The sequence below is a fragment of the Lipophrys pholis genome (assembly GCF_963383615.2).
Source record: "Lipophrys pholis genome assembly, chromosome: 15".
In the NCBI taxonomy this organism is placed as follows: Eukaryota; Metazoa; Chordata; class Actinopteri; order Blenniiformes; family Blenniidae; genus Lipophrys; species Lipophrys pholis.
In genome coordinates, this window is record NC_137642.1 from 4,893,360 (window position 1) to 4,916,635 (window position 23,276).

At 40.7% G+C, this 23,276-nt stretch overlaps 1 protein-coding gene across 1 annotated transcript; it reads right to left on the bottom strand.

The window, feature by feature from the left end:
• Positions 1 to 2,755: 2,755 nt before the first annotated feature.
• Positions 2,756 to 17,309, bottom strand: LOC308120828 (ras guanyl-releasing protein 3-like). Its single transcript, XM_080481678.1, has 14 exons — positions 17,292 to 17,309; positions 16,253 to 16,384; positions 14,944 to 15,091; positions 12,778 to 12,951; positions 12,411 to 12,527; positions 11,217 to 11,495; positions 10,390 to 10,470; positions 9,805 to 9,918; positions 9,594 to 9,709; positions 8,763 to 8,910; positions 8,379 to 8,415; positions 7,485 to 7,634; positions 5,228 to 5,595; positions 2,756 to 3,828 (listed from the first exon to the last, which is right to left on the bottom strand). Exons 1-14 carry the CDS (start codon positions 17,294 to 17,296, stop codon positions 3,820 to 3,822), a joined length of 1,878 nt encoding a protein of 625 aa, XP_080337804.1. The 5' UTR covers positions 17,297 to 17,309; the 3' UTR covers positions 2,756 to 3,819.
• Positions 17,310 to 23,276: the final 5,967 nt, after the last annotated feature.

The window sequence follows — 23,276 nt, forward strand, 5'->3', positions numbered from 1 at the left end:
GCATAGTGTGACAGTGGCACTCAACAATGCTTGGTCCCTGTACCGAAGAGACGGCAGAGAAGGCACTGGACCTGGAGAAAAAAGCCATGCTCCTGAGAAGATTTTCAGGCATCAGTAGGCTTTTCCCTGGTAAGTGCAGGAAAAGCAAAGGTCAGGGTTGGTAGACCGCTCTCCTGTCCACCAGCATCCTCTCCACCACATTCCTTACTAACACAGCTTACTGCTGTTCATAATACAAGAAAAAGTTACTGGTAAAAGTAGAATTTTGAAACTATAAGAGGCCAATGTTATTGTTGAATAGCCTTAACTGCTGTTTTCATGCTTACCACTGTTCATAATGAAAGAAAAATAAGAGGCCTAGAGAGGCTGATGTTCTTGTTGTATTGCCAGAACTGCATGTAATGCCCAATGTATCATTTACGATACAAATGGAAAAACATATATGCAAATAATTATTTGTAAAGAAAATTTCAAATATTGTGAAAGGGCCTCATAAAGGTTCCAGAGTCAAGAAATCTGAATTTTCTGTCCATTATTTCTAGGGTCAGGCATTACAGGGTTAGTATAGGCTACTTTGTGTGTTCAGCTGTATGTGTAAGTGGTCTGTAAGACTGTTTATTTTTTAATGATCTGTGTGAACTTGGTGATTCAATTTGGCAAACAAGGAAATAATATGTCAGCCTTGTTCACTGTATTCTTCTCAAAAGCACCGCATTCAGTACCAGCAAAGTTTTCCAACTGACTTTACATCACCAGCCAAACTAAGAGCAAGCAGAACTTAAACAACAAAAATACCCAACCAGAGTTGAGGCAGTGACCGATGCGACACGAGCCATGTTCAGCTCTGTACGTACGTGACGAAACAAGTTCACCAAGTAACTTTAAATATCATACAAACCGAAATAGAGGCAAGTTGAAGAAAAGCTAAGGTGTGTGTGTGTGTGTGTGTGTGTGTGTGTGTGTGTGTGTGTGTGTGTGTGTGTGTGTGTGTGTGTGTGTGTGTGCGCGCGTGCGCGTGTGTGTGTGTGTGTGAGAGAGAGAGTGGGGCACAGCTCTGGCTGCAGAAACGTGTCTGTGGAGGGGGGCGGGCGCTGTGTGTGACTGGCCAATCACAGAGTGTGAAGACAGTCAGTTACCAAATGAGGATTTTCCTTCAGCACGAGCACGGACATTGGCAAGTTTTTCTCGTATCATGTTCGTACTCGTCTCAACCCTATATTTAACTATCACCATTCCCCTCTTATACAAAAGAATTGCTACTTTTCTTTGAATTTCAATCAAATGTTTTTCAATTTACCTTTTACTTCATACAAACACATGAAAGCATCCCTGGTTTCACACTGTGCACCACACTTCTCCTTTCCTGCGTCCATGTGTCTCCCATGAGACCTTTCCTCCACAATCAACATCTCTCATGAGGTGGTCTTATTCTCTTCCTCTCACTCCTCGTCTGCTTCTGGTGATGCTTCTCATCAACCTCTTCAGAGAACCACGTTTTGTCCTGAAAAGTCCTTCTCAGGCAGGTGTGATTCCCTTTAATGCCTCAAACCACAGTTTAGTCTTTTGAGGAACTGTGAGGATTTCAACCAGCAGGAGAGGGGCCAACACTTTTAGGATGCTCCTATGACTTTAATTACCATTATTTAAATTCACAGGGAATGGCTCTGTTCCTGGTATTGATCTTAATATTACACCTATAAGACAATCAAACTGAGTTTTTTATTCATTTATCTTGGCTTAATTTATTATCCTTATTCCTACATCTATTGTATCCCTATAGAATATTACAGTTGATCACTAATTTTACATTTTTTCAAAAATTTCCTAATGGGACTAGTTTTTCCTAAAAATTGTTGCTGCACTTTTATTTCAGGTCCTTGATAATTACAGGCTCTTCTTTCTAATTGTTACAAATTGTATTTATACAAGCATAAGTCATTAATCTTACATGCTTTTCCTTAAGTTTTATTTTAATGTTCAATTATTCTTTTTTATTAAACTTACTGATTGAGTTACAACTGTAACAGAACTTTATCAACTAATTTGTCACTGCTTGTTTAAGTCAATCAAATCTACACCTACGTGTTAAAATCAGTTCTCTCATTAAAAATGATCCTTGATCTAATCTGGTTTTTAGTTTATCTTAATTTATCATAGCTTGGCTTATCTTATCCTATCTTGCCTTGCCTTGCCTTGCCCCGCCCCGACCTGTCCCGTCCCGTCCCGTCCCGTCCCGTCCCGTCCCGTCCCAATCTGATCTAATATTGATTAGATTCTATTAAAATTAGGGTCTTAGTTTACCTTCAAGCTGAACACTGGTACAGTTCATTTTGGGACTGTCCATCAGAGGAAATGCAGGAAGTGAACCAAAGAGAGTGACGTAGAGTGCTTGTTGTCTTTTCAGTATAAAAAGCCAACAGTGCTCGTTTTGAGGAAACTGAGCAAAGCAAATAAAAAGTCTCATGAGGAGACATGAAGTAATGAAAAGGTGCAGGCATCAGTGGTGATCCTCATGTGTGTCTTCAAAGCAGAAGAGTGTGGATTTATGCATATATGTGAGTAGAATCCTCATTATTAAACTTACTAATACCCACCATTGGATCTGAATTATTATTCACTATGTGAGACAGCAAACACTTAATGATTCTATCCTCAGTTGTGAGCTCCAGGTATGATTTCTACTCCTGCCAGGTAAAGACACTTTCACAACACATACAATTCATACCACAAAAAAAGTTCATTATTGTATTTCTTTAAGAAAGTTTATTAAAATAATGTGAAATACATGTTTGCACTATGCTTCCATGCTTTGTTTTCCTATTGGGGAAAAGCAATAATTCAGCTAAACATTGGCCAAGGGCATGCACTGCTATGTTCTCAATGGGAATGAAAATCTCCAACCATCAAGGTAGAATAGCATCAATCAACTGAGATGTGTGAATATGATTTCTTTTTTAAGACCCCAGTGCCAATGGGAGTACAGAATGCACTATAAAGGTCAGGGGTCTCTAACCTTAACCCACTTGGTGAAGGTCTCTCCCTGCTGCAACGCACCTTATGGTTTTCTTTGACATTCATCTCTTTGATGAGTTCAGAGAAGCCAGAGTCCATCTCCACAGACACTAAATCTAAATTATTTTCAACTGACTGACAATACTGTACACAGAAACTGAAGACTTCACAAAATGCATACCTTACCACTGGTGCTGCTGTATAATAGAGAATCTATAATAAATACCATTCAACCACTGAACCACAGTCAGATCTTTGTCTTACTAGGAACTCCAATATATTCTCTTTGAATCACAGTAGAACTCTTGGTAACATCCAGAGTGTCACACTCATGTAGGACTTGGGTCTTACACAAAGAATGAAATGGATCCAAGAGTGAGATGATAATTACATTCATACTTAAAAATCAGTCAGATTACTTTGACATCCACTTTCAGTTTGTCTTTCCCTTTATTTGCAACTCCGCCTCCAAACATCTCGGCTGTCATACAACTCCATTGTGTTTTTGACCTTAAAAACGAGCCTCTCTCTTTTCCTGTCAGTTAATCTTTTTGCAGCCATCCCTAGGATACTGAAGATGAACGGCCACAGCTGTGACTGGGTCTGTGCCCCTCTGAGCTCCTCTCCCTGCTCCCTGCTCTACGGAGCACAGGCTATGCTGAAGACTAGATGGGACACGATAACTCCAGGTCAGCAAGGGGGGGGCTTCAGGCAGCCCAGCACCTCCCCCAGTGAGAACAGCTTCCTGGTCCCAGCTGCCGTGGGCCTTCTGGACGTGCGGGACTGACCCTTACCACCACGACCAAGTCAGCTGTCCTGGAGAAAAAGGAATAGTCATTCAGTCATTAGTATCACAAATGTTTGCCTTTACATTGATTATATTAAACCATCTGTTTCATCTGTCTTTTCTTTTCTGACTCATTTCCTTATTTCATGCGTCTTTTCTGCTGGCAGACTTCAAGTTACATGACGACAAAACATGGTGGACGTCCCTTTTATTTTCAGTGGGAATTGCTACATTACCTGTATATTTATCTTCATAGCATCCATTTGGTTTATGTATCATGAATGTTCACTTTTAACCAAGGAAGTTGTCAATTTAGTACGTTGTTCAATACATTTTCAATTCGACTTTATCTATGAAGCACCAAATACAACACAGTCATTTCTAGGTGCTTTTTACAGAGAGAAACCCAATTAAATCTACCATGGTTAACCCCCCCCCCCCCCCCCGCAGAGGCCAAATGAGAGCAGAAGAGCAACAAGGTCAAAAGGCCCTACAGGCTTCATGTCTCGGCTCAGCCTCTTGTGGTTAAATGAGTTTATCTGACAGCAGTCTTGTTCCAAGACAAAAAGAATGAACAAAAGAAAATAATCCCCAGTTCCCAGATGTACTTCAGATAGGCAACCACTCTCTTCTGGCATATTTCCAAAAGCTCGAAAGATGTAGTTATCAAACTTTTATGTATGAAGTATTCTGGATGCTTTAGTGATTAATAATAAGTCCATATCAAACCTGCCTCATTGAAAAGACAGTTTTTATACAACTTTATGATTTTAGGGCACAAGATAATGACTTCAGTGTTTTCCAGTCTGGATTTAGGTCAAACCACAGCAGCAAAACAACTTTTTAACCTTGTGAATGGCGTCAACACGAGCTGGGAATCATCCAGAGTCTCAGTTTTGGATCTCAGTCCTGCCTGTGACACAGTTGACCAGCATACTGCTGGATTGAAGAGAAAAATGGTTGGGAATTTCTGGTACAGCATTAAGTTGGTTTGAATCGTACCTGCAAGATCACAAAGATTCTGTCAGTAAGTAATTATGAATACGAGCATGAACCGACTCTAACAGGTATTTTCCTCTAAGGTTGCCCCATATTTGGCTCCATCCGTCTTCCCATCAACTCTGACCAGTCTCCCTTCTTTGTCATATTCCTAATCCCAACAGAACGTTCATCTAAAATAAGAGATTTCTCTTCACAGTACCTCAGTTTCTCTACCTGCATATCGCTAAAGGAACCACGGAGCACAAGCCATTTTGGATCTGGACTTTAAGGGTTAATGATTATGGATTTGAAGAGCTGAATTTGCTGATTGATCTTTTTCTTATGGTTGACATTAAAATAAAGTTTGATCCGACCAATTATCCAGATGAATGTGGACATTTCATTCCATTAGAACGACTTATTTATCTCAAAATCTAAATGGTTTACCTTCTCTCTTTGTGTAATCCCATTTGCTATGGAGACTTCAGGCTTCTCCTGGGACTTCCCACTGAACCGAGAAGAAACCAGTGGGTGCTGCTTTTCATTCTGGTTTTCCCACCGAGCAAAACCTTTATTTTTAGACATCTTCCTGTGAGTCCTGTATTTCATTTTGGGAAAGGTGTGGGAGCCGCTGTCTGTGGTCCCATAACTGTGTTCAGGCCACAGCGGCTCAGTTTGCGTGGCCTGGCTGGTGGTGGCTCTCTGCAGGCACACAGAGATCTTCTGAGCGGAGCCGGTCATCAGAGTGATGGACTGAGATTCCAGACCTGGACTTGTAGGTGCGACGGCTGGGAACTCAAACACCTCATCCTCATCTGAAAGAGAGAAAAATAACAAAACACTGTGAGGTCATCAGTTAGTATTTGCTGATCACTCAGTGGTATTTCTGTTGGTAAAATCTCTTTCTTTTGTCCTGCTCAGACGACCTCCAGTCATTGTGGCAATACTGAGAGACATTTCAGACAAAACTGGAGTTCATAATTAGAGACCCTGAATCATCCTCAGGCCAAGACTATGTGTTTTTTGGTTGTTTTTTTTAACACATTTGGACATATGGATATTTAATATAAATTTTAATGCTCCTGAAAACTTTGAATAATATAAATAAACAATTAAAATGGAAGAAAATTATTTTTGAAACTTTCTGTAAAATGTAAATAATAAAACATGCAGTTCCTGGTGAGGAATACATTAGGACACCCCCCCCCCCCCCCCCCCCCACATTTATTCACACTTAAAATGGCTAAAATCACAGAAAGTTGATTAGAACGTCGTAACTGAGCATATTGAAGGAGTCTTGTCTTCTTTAAATGTCAGAAATGTAGTAAGCTCTGCTCTTGACTGCTGAGCGGAGAGTGAACCCCATGGTGGGATCCAGAGTGCTTCCTGAGGTCATCAGATAGATGAATATAGCAGCTTATGAGTCTGCTAAGTAATATAAAAAGATCTCAAAACAATTTGACATGGTCCAGTCCACTGTCCGGAAAATAGTCTACAAGTGGAGGACATTCACTAGCTATTGGTGGGTGGGGTGTCCGAACTTCTTCCTCAGTTAGAATCCACATTTTTGTTCATATTGTTTGTTAAATAAGTAAAAAAAAAAAAAAATTTAAGTATTTTTTTGTTGTTTACCTGCAATGAAATCACTTTCTTTTCCAAATATGAATAAAAACAAAAGATGAACATGTGAATATTTCTTGATAGAAAACTGAAGATGGGGTGTCCTATTTTCTTCACACGACTGTCGTTGCCATGGTAATCCACCATTATCTATTTCTCCAAAGCACTTTAAAATGTCCCAGATTGATTCAAAATGCTTCAGCAAAATGTCTGTACTGTCAGGAAGATCACATCTCTCCCATTTGGAATCAGCTCTCAGTCTCAGTTTGGGATTGTAACACAGTCTCTACTTTTAAAGTTTTACTTTAACATGTACTATTGAGTAGAACTCATTATTCTCGTTACGATGCTCTGTTTTTCACTGACCAGTGAGCTTTTCTCTCTGGAAGTTCCTGATCTGTGTTTCCTGCTCCCATCAGATCTGCAGTGAGTGAATTCGCTTGCTGTCTGATTTTAACCTTTTTCTCTCTGACTATGTCCCGTCTCTCGGCCTGGTTCTGCAGGTCCTGGTGAAAGGGAGTGTTTTAACGTTTTGTCCCAACGTGGCGTTATCATGGCTCCAGGCTGAACCCCAGTCGGATGAACAACCTGCATCTCATATTAAAATGTGAGGCAAACCAGCAGGTCCGTTTAGCATCGTAGCTCCTGTCGTAAGTAAAACAACTGAAGAATAATGTTCCTGCCGTCAGTGCATGTGAAGAGCAGCCGTTTACGTGATCATGTCAGAACTGTGTGCTCACTGCTCTTCTACACACAGAGCGCGCAGAAAGAACTGAGTGACCAGGATGACATGCATCACATGGTGCTTGTATCTGCTTGACTTCACAAATGGACTTAGAAAAGACAATTTCATTAAAAAAAATGATATATTCAATTGCTTAATGTACAAAGTTTTTAGTGTAGGAGAAAATACGTACGACACAAAACATTCAGAACATTCGGTGACATATTTTCTTCCTTTATCTCTTATTGCAACTCTGTTAGTTCCCTCATTTTCAAACTGCCCTCGACATACAGATATCTTTGCATGCGCAGTTACCCGTCTGGTGGCGTTTGTTCAGTACATTTAGCATTGTAGGATGACCTTTACAGATGGGCAGCGCGGGGCTGCTGGGTAGTGAGCTGTGGGTCAGTCTGGATGGAGAAACACTGCCCAGAGAACCAGAGCGAATCAGCTTCCGACAGGCCAGAACCAGCAGCTCCTGGCATTGCTTGTGACAGTTCACACCACAGTCTGCAACACAGATCAAAACTCATCAGCTCATGGTTGAGGCACAACAGCTCAAGCATTGTGTGCAGTGTGGGGATGATCACTACAGATAATGTGTACATTCAGCTGAGCTGAAGATTATTGTTATAATTCTTATTATTTGAAGGGTTTCAGCTCTCCAAAAAGTGTATAAACTTGTGATAGAGTTGTCTGGAGTCTCAGTTGTTTGCTCTGTGCCACTCCATGGTCACTTTTAGACTGTAGAACTATTTTCCTTTTCATTGCTCTTGTTTCTTCTTTGTTGATCATCATGCTGTGCGGTTGCTGCTATCTTAGAATTTAATTTCATCAGCCGGCAGAACAAAATGTAAAAAAAAAAAAAAAGACAGGATTACAATTTAATGGTGGAAAATATATGAGAAAGCTTCAATGTTAGACTGAGCTGCATTTGGCTATGGTTTTCAGTCAGAAGACAAAAAGTAGTAGCAAGTATTCACAGCTGTTCAGTAGATATAATGAGCAGATAAGAATGTAATTAATCAATATGGCTCCTGTCTTGTTCATATTTATTGTGTGGTTGAAGTTTCAAAACAAAATGACAGAGATTTATGAAAGAAATTTCGTTAGAATATGTGAAGAAGTTAATTTAAGCATATTGCCGCCAACACATGGAAATAGCCTGAAATCTGATTATGAGAAAAATCATTAATGTATTTTACATGTACCTCAAAGCTCATTTAAGACCGTCTTTGTTTGATCAAACTGTACCTTTGCACCTGTAGCCCTGTTTGATGATCCCCCAGAGCTGCAGAGCCAGGAACACAAAGAGAGGAGGAAACAGAAAAACAAACATGAGGAAATGAAAAGACACCATCTAACATAAAAAAAAACCCAAAAAAACCCAATCCACAACTTTTCCTGTGATGCTGAATGTATGTCTGCGGTAATGCTGCTGACCTCAATTGTATAAGTGTTCCCTGCACTCAGTGCAGAAGTACTCCACAAAGCTAAATGTGTGATTGTCTTGAATGGAAGTTGTGTCAAGGCAAACTGAATAGACACATTAGTCATGTGACATGGCACTCTGTCAATGCAGGCAGTAACACTGGGGATGTACACAACATAGAGTGAGGAGACGATAGAGATACACACAAATCCAGCACAGTGTTCACAGAATGTGGGCTTCAGGTATGTCATCTCCTGGAAGTTATGGATGAAGCCGGGTCCCATTTTACACTGGAGCAGTGGATTGGCCCGGAGGAAATAAGCCGTCATCTCATCCTTACTAATTAATCCGTCTCTGAGAGGAAGGACGAGAGGAAACAAAGGAGAAGCAGAGAATCAAGATCATGATAAACAGGTGTTTTGGATTGTTTGTGTCTGTTTTTATCACATTTGAAAAGGTGTTGTAAATCAGCTCAGCCATCAGCAGAGGTGCTGCTGTTATTGTGGTGAAAGACTTTTATCACAACTTTTATTTATTGACTTTGTAATAGTCAGTTGTCTGTGACATATCCACTCATAGGTCTCATAGATCATTTTACCCTCCATTCAGTCCATAACAAACACAAACAGCACATAAACAACACCACATAAAGGCTCTTTCTCTTTTGGAAACTTGGTCTAATACATGCAAAAACCCTCATTTCCATACTACTGGTTGTGTTTGATGCTACTCACCGTATCATGCTTCTTTGAAATGCACACAAACCTGGAGTGGAATGTATGAATGTTGACGATGCAATTCAGTACATTTGATATAGAATTCCAGTGAATCAATCAGTTGGAAAAAGTTTCTGACTTCCAGGAACCTTAAGAGATGCACCTCAGCTCAATCAGAAAAAAAAAAATTGTCTTCAGACAAAGTGTGTGTGTGTGTGTGTGTGTGCGTGCGTGCGTGCGTGCGTGCCAACCAATGCATCACATTGTCACTACAGTAAGTTGTTCTCAGAACTTCAGCTGCGTATGTTGATCTGTACTTACTGATCTTTATCCAAAACACAGAAAGAGTCCAGGAAAGGGAAGTTGGCTGCGATGCTCTCAAAGTCCTCTTGAGAAATATAGCCATCATGGTCATGGTCATAATTCCTGAAGACAGACTTCCCAAAAGCAGACGAGACACCAGTCACTAATGTCCGCCCATGTTTCTGCAATGTTGAGAATCAATTTGAGAAAAGGAAAGTTGTCAACTCACGTCCACCATCTTCCTGATGTGTTTATTGACGACAGACGGGTCTGGTTTGGTGGTGACGCCAGAGGCCCAATCCAGTGGGGCGAGAGGTTTGTTGGGAGCAGTTGGGGAGGTGGGCTAAAGTAAAGGAACATAAAAGGAGCTGTTCAAGATGAAAATACTCTTAAATAGGCAAACAAGTCATGGTAAAGTCATCTTGTTATCCGTGGTATTGTCAGGGAGCCGGATTTAGGTTTAATCTTTTTAATAATCAGTTCCATGTCACACTTCTTTCTTTGTTTGTCCTGCCATGTCTTCTGTTAGAACTGAAAGGGTGGTGTGGCTCTTCTGTCCTTTAATCATTCATGTTAAGTCATATCCATACAATTGGATTTTAATCTCCCAGTTTCCTGTTCTAGTTTAGTTGTAAGTTTTAACAGTTATATTGGTATCTTCATTTTCATAACTCCCTGAGGTTTTTTCGAGGAAATTCTCCTGACATGAATATTCTATGAGAACTATCATGATGCAGCATAAGAACATTTGCAGGTGGAAACCTCCCATGAACATGTTTGCCTTATTATGGTTGGGAATTTGTCGGAAACTTACTGATAACTTTGAGTTACGTGGTTCTCGTAGCAAGGACAGTTCATAAATCTCATCTTCTGTGTAGTAAAGGTCTAAAGAAAGCTGAAAAATACAAGAATGTTGAGTATGAGGAAAGTAAGAATCTATTTACAATTGAGATTTGCAGCAAGAAAACATCAGTGGGAGTATATGCCATGTAAAAGACTGACAATGTCACAAGGTGTATTCTAAAGCCTTTGAATAAGCTAAGAAGACACATGTGAGCCATAAAAACCTTCCCCCTCTAACAAGTGAAAAAGTGAAGAATAATGATGAACCAAAAGTCAGGACATTGATGAGTTTAATCTAAAATAAGTCAATCTCATCATTGATGTGCAGAATGGTCCAACATGAAACTTATGGTTTAAAGTTCTGAGTTGACTGAAAATGATCTGTCATTAGAGCGACAACTGACTCAAATGCAAGACTGAGTTGAAATGAAGTAAAGTAATCACTGAACAAACTCAAAGCAAAATGGACAACAGAAACAGAACTCTGTAGACGGACAAACATCGAGACAGGGACAAACTGAGGCATTAAATACATTTGAAAGCAGGGCTGGCGAGACACACCAGACAATGATCAAGAGTAATCAGGGGAAGACAAGGAGCACAGAAGAGGACACAAGGGCACCAGACACCAGGAAACTGAGGGAATAGAAGGTAGCGCCAGGCATAAAACAAATAGAACATGTTTTAGACAAATTAGAAAGCCGTGTTGGACTGCTAGTGGTAGAAACATCTTTCTGTTTGCTGAAGCTGGTTTTCAGGCTGCTCCTCGCTCCTCCCTGTGCAGTAATGATCGCTTACCGTCAGCAAGTAGATGAGGTCCATGTTGGGCTCAACCTGGGCCACCGCACTCTGCAGCGACACCAGCTCATTAAAGGTCACGTAAAGCTGATGCATCTTGACAAGGTTCACCCTCTTATGATCATCAACCCAGTCGGGAAAGACGACATGCACTGCGATCAGGTCCTTGAGGTGTACTCCCAGTATAGGTATTTTGAATCCCTGACATTCATTGAAAGCCTTTCGGTAACAAGAGTAGTTGTTGTTGGAGGATACCAGTTCTGTCATCTCACTCCAGATCTGTGTCAAAAAATGAGAAATGCTCAGGTTGACAAGGAAGCTGAGTTACTAGGAGAGTGTGGTGGCAACTCTTCAAACAATGAATGTTCCTGATTGAAGAACAGTGAACATCTGTTAACATCTGGGATATTCTGGGGCTGACGGGGAATTTCTGCATTTTACATTTTCTGTATCTGTATTTTTTTCTAAACTGATGGGGTTTGTTTCGTTTTGTTGATGAAGAAAAATCAGCAGCCTGAGAACCATCTGTAGCTCAATTAGGAAGGTCAGAATCAATTTTCACCTGTCAAAAGCATTTTTAAAGCCTGTTCAGGGTCGTGGGCGCTGGAGGCGATACCAGGGTACTATGGGCAAGGTCAATCACAGGGCAAACACCCACCCTCACATTCACACCAAGGGGCAATTTAGCAATACCATTTCACCTCGCATGCATGTTTGGGACTGTGGGAGGAAACCAGAGGACACCCATGTACACATGGAGAGAACATGCAAACTCTATACTGAAAGGCCCTGGGCTGAATATGAGGCCAGAGCATGAACCACTACTCCACCGTGCAGCCCCCAAGAAATTAACCACATTTATTAATTCTACATGTGAATTGAAATACAATGCATCCTGGATGGTAAAGAAAGTGTCATAAATATTGTCAGACCGTCAACATTTGTAATCTTTTGTGATCTTAGTGGTATTACTAATACAACTAAGTGACACTAATTAGTGACACTAATTATCACTAATACTGTAGTAGTGATAATCGTGCATACTGAATGTGAGACATGCGATCTATGAAAAAGTGGTGGACTGTTTTAATACTTCTGTCAATGTAGGGTTTGTGAAATAATAGGAATTCTTCCATCCTAAAACTTGATTTGTTGTCTTTGTGCTCTTTACAGATCAAACTGGCTCTGGCTTACCTTCACGACTTCTGGAGCCAGGTAAAGGTGAGTCTCCTTTAGTCGAGAGATTGAGCTGTGGCTCAGCCCCCCCACCACCGCCATCAGAGTGTTGAAGTTCTGCAGGTGCATGAGTTTCTGAAGACAGAAGGTGACACGACTGAAAGGAAAGTTTTCTCCCCAATTGCGCACAACACACCTACCCCACTATAAATTCAGAAATGGCTTCAATAAAAGGGGGGGGAGAGGTTCATCCTTTGCCCAACTTCATTGTTTTGACTGAAAGTTGATCTTTGTTATTGTCTCAACATTTTTTGTCCAAAATGTTTGTGGGGAGTGCAGCTGGATGTGATCTGTGACACATGGCGATTCCTCCATTCAGTCTCACCTGAGCCACGTGGATGTATTTGGTGATGACATCTGCGCGGGTCTGTGGCGTGAGCTTACTGAGCACCATCAGCTGGACCCATTGAGAAACACCATTGAAAAGGGCGATGGAGCGTTCCAGAGTTGGATTGTCCATAAGACAGCCGTGAATAACGTAGCTCTGGTAATCTGAGAACTGGAACAAAAATCAACCAAACATTACAATGAAATGATGAAAACAGTAAAACTATTTAAAAAAAACAACAAAACACCAATCACAGCACCACTGAACAAAGAGCCAGAGCAATGACTTTGTTGACATTATTTAATGTGGAGTTTTCTATCATAGATTGCATGAGAAATACAGAGCTTTCTTCTTAATTTAAAACAAGTATCCCACTGGAAACATAAATGTGCTTCGTATTTTTTACATCTTGTTTTTTTGTTCTTGTATTTTTCACCCACACCCAAGTGCATAGTGAGGGTATGCTGGGAAAGGTTAGGAGACGACTCTGTCCAAGATGTTTTAGTGTTTTCCATGGCAGTTTGTCCCCGGTCTGCAGTCTGACAGGACTCTGTCCAAGACCTCCATTGTGGAATCAGCTATGAGCAGCTGTGGCCAGCAGCTTGTTGGTGCCTGTCATGGTGGCAACCCAAGGACATGCTGGTGGACACCAGCCGCCTGGGGAACTGTCAAGCTACAAAAGGAGGCCTTTAGTTTTGCTCAAGTGACTCAAGACAATGCATACAGGTAATTGGCTAAAGTGCTGCAGCTGTGTTGGTCAGTGGTGTGGGAGGAGTTTAGAGAGGCCATGGAAAGCAACTGTTTGTTGGCCTCAAAGAGGTTATGGAGCACCGTCCCTGGGCTTCTGGGGTGTCCTTGTCCAATTCCCTAGTAAAGGTCACCATTGAATCAAAACTCCTTGGAGAGTTGAACCTCAGATACAGAACAATCATTCAATTCATCTGATTCGGACGCCCCTCGCTCGCCTCCCACTAGAGGTTTACCAGACATGTCTGACAGGGAGGAGGCCCCGAGGTCGGCCCAGGACTCGCTGGAGAGATTAGATCTCTGCTTTGGTCTGGAAGTGACTTGGGGGTCCCCAGAAGAGCTGGAGGAAGTTTGAGGCACAGAGATATCTGTTTGTCTTTTCTCTCTAAACTGCCTCTGAGACCCCAGCAGGAACGAAGATGGAAGGAAGGACAGATGGTAGTTTTTTATAAAAGGCTTAAAGAAGTCCAGGAAGAAACTTTTTCACATCACAGACAGTCACCCCCTCTAAAGAAACTACATTTCATCACCTTGTCATTGCTCTCATATCATTTTGTTTCCTACATTATTTTACTGAAATCTTCCTGCTAATGATTCCGTCTTTGGAAAACTTTCAGATCACGTAGACGTGAGTTGGTGTGAGCTCAAAGTTCTACATCAGCTCTTCAGTTTCATGCCATCAGTCCTGCACATGGCAGCGTTTTCTGGGCTTCAATGTTTGGTTCAGACATAGAAGAGAAGTTATCATAAAAAGCTGTCCCATAGATTAACTTAATGGAACCACAATTTACCTTAAACTCCACGCAATATAAGACCTTGAAGTGGAATTTATTTGGATGTGTTAAGTTACAGTTATTGAAGTGTTACAACGACAAATCTTAACTTGGCCAAACAAAAACAAAAACAAAAAGAAGATGATCTGTGACGAAGTGAAAAACAGGGTGGAAAATCAAGAATGATTCAGAAAACACTGAAGATCTGAGAAAGGAGACAACTCAGAAAACATCTTGGAATAAGTCAAGAATAAAGAATGTGGTGAGCCAGCTGAGGAAAATAACAGCAGCTTCACGCTAAAGGCTGATAAAAATCATCTTTTCAGATATATTAAAACTAGACCAAGTCATAAACAAGCAAAGTGTTGTAAACCACACTGCACATTGCACATAATATCTTCTAGACATTCTAGTATTTTGCACGATTTCTAACAAATACCCAATATTCCCTGTTTAAAGCGATAAGTGCTGTATATAGTGTGTGTGTTATTTCGGAGATTTAATCCTCAGTGCATAAGCAGATTACCTTCCATGCAATATCATGTTTGAACCTTTTTTCATACATGTAAGCTGGTTAGAAAGGAGCTTGTATTGTTGGTATAAACCTTTGAAATTCATCATGGATTGATTCACTTTGAATTACCGAAATCCGCCGGATGGATTTGAACTCGAGGAAGGTGAGATGCTCGGCCAGCTCAATGGGCTCCAGGTGATCAAATAGCAGCGATGCTTTGCCTTTCTTGGCCTGTTTCTTCCGCTGGGTCAACTTCCGCATCCAGTCATATGAAGGACTACAAAAAGAGCAAGCGATAGAAAAAGGTGATAAACTAAAAGCTGCCAAAACATCAATATGGTGCATGTACCCAGGTAGTTCGATCCTAATAGGATGTATTTTTCATCAGTGCAATCTCAAGAAGCTGTTATGACTGCATTTTATTTGGTCTATGTCTTGGGTCAGTGTTTTACCCAAAACAAGGTCAAGATAGGGAATCAAACCACTAACCTTTAGATTGGAAAACGGCCTATTCTGCCAACTGAGCCTCGGCCAATCTGGTCTTCTGATCATTACTCTTTGTTGTTCTCCTCCACTTTATAGACCAAGTGTACGAGTCAAGCTGTCACTTTGAGCACTAACACAATATTGTGTACACACTCTAAATATTGAATACCAGGCATGTCTTCCAGATCACACAAACATACAGGAAGGTGATTATGCCAATAGATAAATGAACAATGTGATTCCCTAGCTCTGGATACTTTGGGTTTTACTGAAAAGATGGTGCCGTTTGGCTCAGCCTGAAGCTGCTGTTGGTTTGAGATGCATTCCCTCAACTCAACTTCTGCTACCATGAATTTTATTTCTGGACCTTATCATGAGACCTTTTCTGTTTGGATTTGGATTTGCTGGATCGCTTCTGTTATTTTCTTTTCTTCCCCCACAGCTTTCACCTGCTGACAGATCAACTTTTGAGTTCTTCTTTTATCAGCCAAATTCAGTTCAGTTCAGTTCATGGAAGCAATACATTCTCCAGATGATCATCCTTGTGCAAACAGGATCTAAAACATGCAAAACCTTGTTTAAATCCTCTTGTTTGTGCAGGAAGTCACTCATGGTGTTTTTCTTCGTAAATCACTTGTAAAACTGAAAGTGGATCCTACTAAATCAGACCCTTTTAGGTCACCTCTTCTGGTTTCAGCCATTTATACAACCAAAGAATGAATTAAAAAGATGGATAATATTAGAAATATTCCTCCACATAATCCTCCCTTTAAAACTGCCCTTCAGCCATGTTTCAAGTTACTAGTTTTAATAAACTGACAGCACAACATCATGACATTCCAATCATCTCATATTAGTACCATGAAGTTGTTTTCATGAAGTGGATCTGCTTAATATACTTGCCAATAGTGATCACATGAGTGGTGTTTCTGCAGGTGTTTGGGGTCCTTACATGGTGGAGATGTCAATGAGTTTGAAATGCTCGTCGCAGCCGAGCCGAGCCGCCACTTCTCTGAACTCTCCTGTGATCCGGATCAGACCCAAGTCCAGGTTGAACTCAGCAGGGAAAGTCATTATCCAGTACCTGGAGGCACACATTTGTATTTAGGAGCAAATCCTTTTTCCATTGATCTCAATGCTCTTTAGGAGTAAAGTCACAAATTCAGCAGTTCCCCCTCGTCATGGTTTCCACTGTCTTGGCCTCACCCTGATGTTCTTTACTTTTAACCCCGAAACATTTCAGTAGGAATCAACTCGGTGCTGATCCTCCAGTAAACAAGACTTTAGTGAAACGGTTATGTCACCACGACATGTTAACGGTTAATGCTGAACTGTGGGCTCATGGGCGTCATAGCGAGAGACGACAGAAACAAAGCTGTAACAAAATAAACTGTTCATGTACCTTCTTATAAATAAAGTTGTGGTGTTAAAGTAACAAAACAATTGCATGAGTTCTAATACAGTAAGTCTCAATCTCAAATGTGCACAAAATAAATCCAAATGATCCCAGTATGTAATCCAATACTTCGACAAAGAATTTGGTTGAGTTCTTTCAGACTATCTGATAGTGAGAGGGAAGGTTGCAGATTTGATCATAAGCAGATAAAAAGTTTGATGCACATTATTGAAATGTATGAATCTGGCAAGAAAACTACAATATTGAAAATAAAAACATGAAAACTCAGTATGAAAGAAAGTACGAGTCAATTCAGGCATCTTTCCTGGGCTATACACTAAAAAAAAATAAAATATCAACTAAGCACTTGTTTAGTTTCCATATCAGAAATATGTTTGAATAACATAGTTGAGTTTCTCTTTGTTGAAACGTTCATTCTAATACATGTTGATCAGATGACATGATTAAAAGGGATTAATTTACTTAATCTGAATACATGTAAATGTGTGACGTGATTAAAATACATTAACTTAACAAATTATTTTGTTAAGTGTGGCGACGGGTGTGAGATCGAAGGGTTAACAAGAGACCTTACCTCATGAGATAACAGATCTTCAGCCGGTTCCTCTGACTGTTGTGGGCTTTGGCGTCTCGGTACGTGAACTGAAGTTAAGGAATTGTCATTTCATATTTTGATCCACATTAATGCAAAATAAATCATCACATTCAAGACACAGAAAGAGAGCTGCGTTTTCCTTTTTTTTTTTTTTTTTCAGAAGGATGTTAGTAGTTTTGAACAGATTCCCATCAAGTCTCCTTCCGTGTCTGTGTAAAGTCTATGACTCTTACCTGTTTGTCACTTCCTGTTTTTTTCATTTTGTCCTCAACTGTTTTGTTGCGTTGCAGCACACTTCCTGTTTGTCTTCCCTCCGTGTGTCTAATCACCTTTAAGTGTGTCACTTCTCCCATTCTCAGTGTAAAACTCCCTTTTCTCTCTTGTGTCTGTTTTCAGATCATCTAACTGACCTTTTGACTTCTCGTGCCATAAAGGTTTGTTCATAAAGAAAGGGAAGCTTAGATTGGAGTGGTGAGATGATGTCTGTTAAAACCTGCTGTGATGAGAACGATTCAGGAGCATTTCTTGGTATAGATATATTTTTAGAGATTGACCCGAGTTGATGGAAAAATGGACGACTGGTTTAACATACGGATGGAAAGACAATGTGACAATGAACCAAAACTATGGACAGATTCTGCCTGACATATCACTGTTTCTAAAACAAAAAGTGTTTCTGGGTTGTTTTAAAAGAAGCCAAAGGTAAAGCTCTGAAATGAGAGGCTACACTGGATAAAGTTGTCTGGATGCAGGTTGTTTCAGAACAAGGAGAGGCAAAGTTGTGCAGTATAATCCAATAATCCAGACACGACGTTAATTGGCACCAATCTGGCACATTTACCAGAGCAATCGACTGAATAACCCCCCGGATCCCCTTGTATTTCACACTGTGGAAGTGACTCTTTTCTCTTTCTCTGGGGTGAAAAGTTTTGTTGTGTTTTTTTCCTTCCTTCTTTTTTTTTTTTTCCCATTTTCCCATGTCTTCCCACCACATTTATAGAGTTAACTTGTATTTCAGGAAACATTTTCCCATGTCTTCCCACAACATTTATAAAGTTAACTTGTATTTCAGGAAACATTTGTCCATGTCTTCCCACCACATTTATAAAGTTAACTTGTATTTCAGGAAACAATTGTTCCATGCCTGGAAATTCCCCTTTTATTTTTCTATTGAGGCAAAAGTGTCCTGTCATGATATGAAGGCTTCCCTTGTTTGCTGCGCTGAGCTCCGTCCACTGTGGTTTTCTGACACTCTCTCATTTCATGCTCCCCAGTTGCTTGCCAGTCTTGTTCTGTCTGAACTTGTCTTGGTGTTTCAGCCCACACCTCCCAGCTAATCTGACGCTGTCATGCTTCCTGCACGTGGTTTTCCATTTCAGCAGTCGTTCATTGTTGCCTTCAGGTCATATTCACAATTAATTCATATCGCTATGGTGACTGAAGACCGGAGGACGCTGCTCGGAATTCACTCTCTGCTTATGTAAAGCAGGGTGGGAAGAATCTGGAGAAGACTTGTGAACAGCAAGTTATAGAAAATCTGTATATCAATACAAATACTAGATGATTAGACATGTTTTTATTTCTTTACTGGTTACTGCAAATAATGCATAATGTATTCAATATTATCGTGGTGAAACACTGGGAACTTGGTTGATTCAGAAAAATTGAGAAAAGTTACTTTACAAGTCAATATTTCTGAGTGAATTCCTAAACATAAGTGTTTCAAATTCAATAAATCACAGTGAAGATTAACATTAAAGAATGTTTAGGACTCTATCAAACAGCAGTTTCAACTTACGCTCACAATGGTTTCTGGGTAAGTCAGAGAAAGATGCAGCATCACGCCTCTCCTCCTGATTCCATGAATGATTAAAGCAACACTCATATAGATTTTAGTGTTGCTGTAACTTATCTCATATTTTATATTTGTAATCAATAACTACAGCATTACTACCAAAAGGAATGGCGTTGTGTCAGCACTTTCTAAAGTGTTACTTCCAACCGTGCGTGTGAGTGAGTACATACAGAACAAGCAGAGTACTGACCTGGTAGGTTCATGAACACTGAGCCAGGATAGTGATGGTGCTTTAACAAAAACAGCACTGTGGAGTCAGTCAATGAAATGATGCCGAGCTGTTGGCAGAGGGGATCTCACAAGTTGTGGAGATGAAGTTATGTTTCACATCAAATAGTAATTTGTGATAGAATGCCACAGTTGATGATTAATCACATTAATCACAATATAATCACATATCTGAGAGGATATATCCGTAGAAGTTTTCCTGCCAGTTCTGGAGACGTAACATACCAGCGATGCATCAGCAGCAGGCTGCGAGGCATCAGGCTGTTCTGCAGCTCCCCGCTGTCGTCTGTGAAGAGATGCAAGTTAGACAAAGTCAGAGTCTTCCTGAAATCAGACTGTTATCCAGCATTCTGTCTTATTTTATATATGTTTGTAATTATGAAGCTTCTCTGGGTAAAAACATTGTCAAACATAAAGTTGAAGGACCTTTTGGCAAAGTCAGGCTGAGAGGACGGGCATCAGGTACAGTATGAGGCAGGATTTTAATCCAGGGAATACAGAGACAATCCAGTCAGACAAACGTGCAAATAAGTAGATATGAAGGATTTATGATAAATAAACAGGAAATGTACTCATGAAGGGGAAATTGGCCAGAACAAAGACAGTGGAATCGAGGCAGGACGATTCTGATTTCACACACAGCCAACAAAAAAGGAATCAGGTCTTTAACTTGCATGAGGATCCGATCTTCTCTCTGCTCATGTAAACCACCTTCAACAGTCTTTCATATTTTTATTCCGGGGTAGTTTGCAGTTTAGAGAAAGATGCCTGCAGCTCTAAGCAGAAGCAGGGGGCTGTTTTTCAAAAGCAGATATATTGAAAACAAAATTTAACCTTTTAAAAGACATAAATACAGACGTGATGAAAATCTGTTGAGAATCATTAAACTGACCAAATCCAGCTGAATTCCACTCTGTGAGTTGTGGTTTTTAATCTTAGCTGACAGAAGATGTGGGTCTTCCTCTGGATGGATCGATCTGTTTGCTGTTGGCATTCTCTCACACAATCCAAATATATAATTGGTAGTTAAGTTTATGACTCTTCACCTGGTCTAGAAAAGGGAAAGTTCATCTTCTTACAGACTCTGGAATAAAGACTGAGCTGTTGTATGGCAGAACTCCAGTGGGGATCTTTCTAGTTTGATTCAATCAATCAGTAGGCTGGTCACTCACCAAATGCATCAATGCACTCATTTAAAATGGCGTCAAGAGTGGCTGCCTTCCCTAACGTGGACGAGCCCATGATCCCAAGCTGGAGTGACGATGCTGTCCAACACTTCCTGCTCACGGCTGTGCACCAGTCAGGGTTTTCCTAGGAGTGGCAGATAGTTAGCTGTCGGTAACAGTTGTCCATGTATCGTCTGTCGGTGGGTACATGGTTACTTGTTTTCAAATGATTTACGTCAATGAGTTAAAACAAATGCTCTGCTAGGCTGTGTCACACATTTATCCACATAGACGGCATACAAACACATCATGAGGCCGTGTAATGGATCATGCTGCTCAAGGATCAAGTTGAACCCAAAGCAGACTCGATAGAATTTAGAGTTAGACAGAGTTTATTGATAAGAGGCCAAGGCAGGGGTAACCAAAACTTTGAACCAAAAGAGAAGTCAAGAACAGGCAGACAGTCCAGAAACACGAGCAGGCATCAGAAACGAGGGAAACACGGAGAAAGGGCTGGAAGTCACAACGACAATGAACAATGACGGCGGGTATAGAGACAGAAGGGAAGGGTGTAGACAGGCAAGGGGAGAAAGAAAGGTGAAACTCATAGACACAGATCAGAACAGGCAGAGGGAAGCCAACAGGAAGGGCAAGTGTACAGAGATGCAGGCATGACAGGTGAGTCAAAATAAAACAGGAAGTGACAAACAGGTAAGAGACGTGGACTTGACTATGACATAGAAGAGGACGCAGAAGGAGGCCTAGCAATGTCTCGTCCATAAATGTCTGCAGGTCCAATCCCACGTCTCCCCGACCATATGTTGAAGTGTCTTTGAGCAAGACACTTAATCGTGAATTACTTCCAAATGGATGGATTGAGCACCTTGAATTGCAGCCACCATCTTGGGAGAATGAGTGAATATGTGTGTGTAAATGGTAGATTATGATTCACAATGTAAAGCACTGCTGAAACAGTGAACAAGTGTTATACAAGTGCAATCCATTATAAAATCTATTCACATAATTGTTATTTGTATATAATAGCCCATCACAACTGCTCACAAACTAATATTTAAACATCCATAGTGCTCCTGGAAAAGAAGGTGAATGGGATTCATGTTTCACTTAATGACACACAGTGCTAATGCAAGTTAGGTGTTGATAAATCGGAATATTTTTTATATAAGACGTACCTTAGCATGTCAATTGTGTGTTGTAATGTGATCTCGGAAGACCTTCCATCAAGAATTATTGGTTTGCATATTAGGTGAAGTTACAAAGCCATCTCAGAAACTTTAGCTGTTCCACACTAACCCCCCCAGCCTCCCACCACCCAACCATAGCTTGTCTCAGTAAAACATGCAAGGGCCTGTCAGGCATCATAGCAGCTGGGATGCACAGGCCTAAGGCACAATGCATGAGCAAGGCACAGAAAGGAATTGGTTCTCATAGCAGAAGAGCAAATACCAGCTACTGGTTGACAGAGGAGTTGCCAGAGACTGCATGAATAGACAGAGCAACCTGTGCACCACCTGGATTGATTAGAAGAAGGCCGATGACTCAGTGACACACACACAGATACTAGAATGTCTGGAACTGTACAAGGTCAATGGGACACAAAGAGTCTTCATCAACAAGTCCATGGGAATGTGGAAGACGACCCTGGAAGCCAACTCCAAGCTGAATGTCCAAGTTAACATCAAGTGTGGCATATACCAAGAGGACGCACTGTCACCACTGCCGTTCTGCACTGGCCTGAACCCCCTGAGTCAGATCATCACAAAGACTGGCAATAAATACGAATTCAAACAATAATCCACCTGATACCAAGCTGAACGCAGAGAATGAAGGAGAAATCGATTCACTGATCCACACCACCAGGATCTACAGCACGGACATAGGGAAGTCATTCCGGTCAGACAAGCAGTGATGCCGCTAACGCGTTACTCTCATACGACCCTTTTTTCAGTCACGAGTAATCTAACAAGTTACTATTTCTAAGCCAGTAATCAGATTAGTTATTTATCAAAGTCACTTTAATATTGTAGCGTACAGCTGAACGAGTTTATTGTCTGTAAAGCCGATTTATTATTGAACCGAGACGCTCCTTCATTCTCCTCCAAACTGACAAACACACACACACACACACACACACACACACACACACACACACACACACACACACACACACACACACACACACACACACACACATACACACTGTGCATGCAGTCTCTCTCACCTGACCCGCCCCCTTCTCAACTCTCAGCCAATCACAGGCCAACTCGCTCTAACACAGGTAACAGAAGATTCGGAACCAACAAACATCATCAATAAACCTTAGAATTGCACCAGGAACACAACTGCAGAGCTGTTACACTATTTTTGTAATTTCCCTGAGTAAAAAGATATATTGGCAGGAAGCCCCGCCCCTTTTCCAATCAATCAATCAATCAATTCAAGACGTTATTTGTCCACGAAGTGGAAATTAAAAGGTGCATAGAGCAGGCAGTGCAAATAGAGATAAATACGTAAATAATGCACCAACAGACAACAACTACATCACCGGGTAAATAAATACCAGTAATAGTAAAAATCTGATTATAAACCACATGAGCTGTTCACTTTTTATTCTTCACTTCTTCAGTTATTTCTTTTAATGTTTTTATCATTTCTGATTTGCTTGACCTGTGTTTGTTTTATGTGTATTGTCTG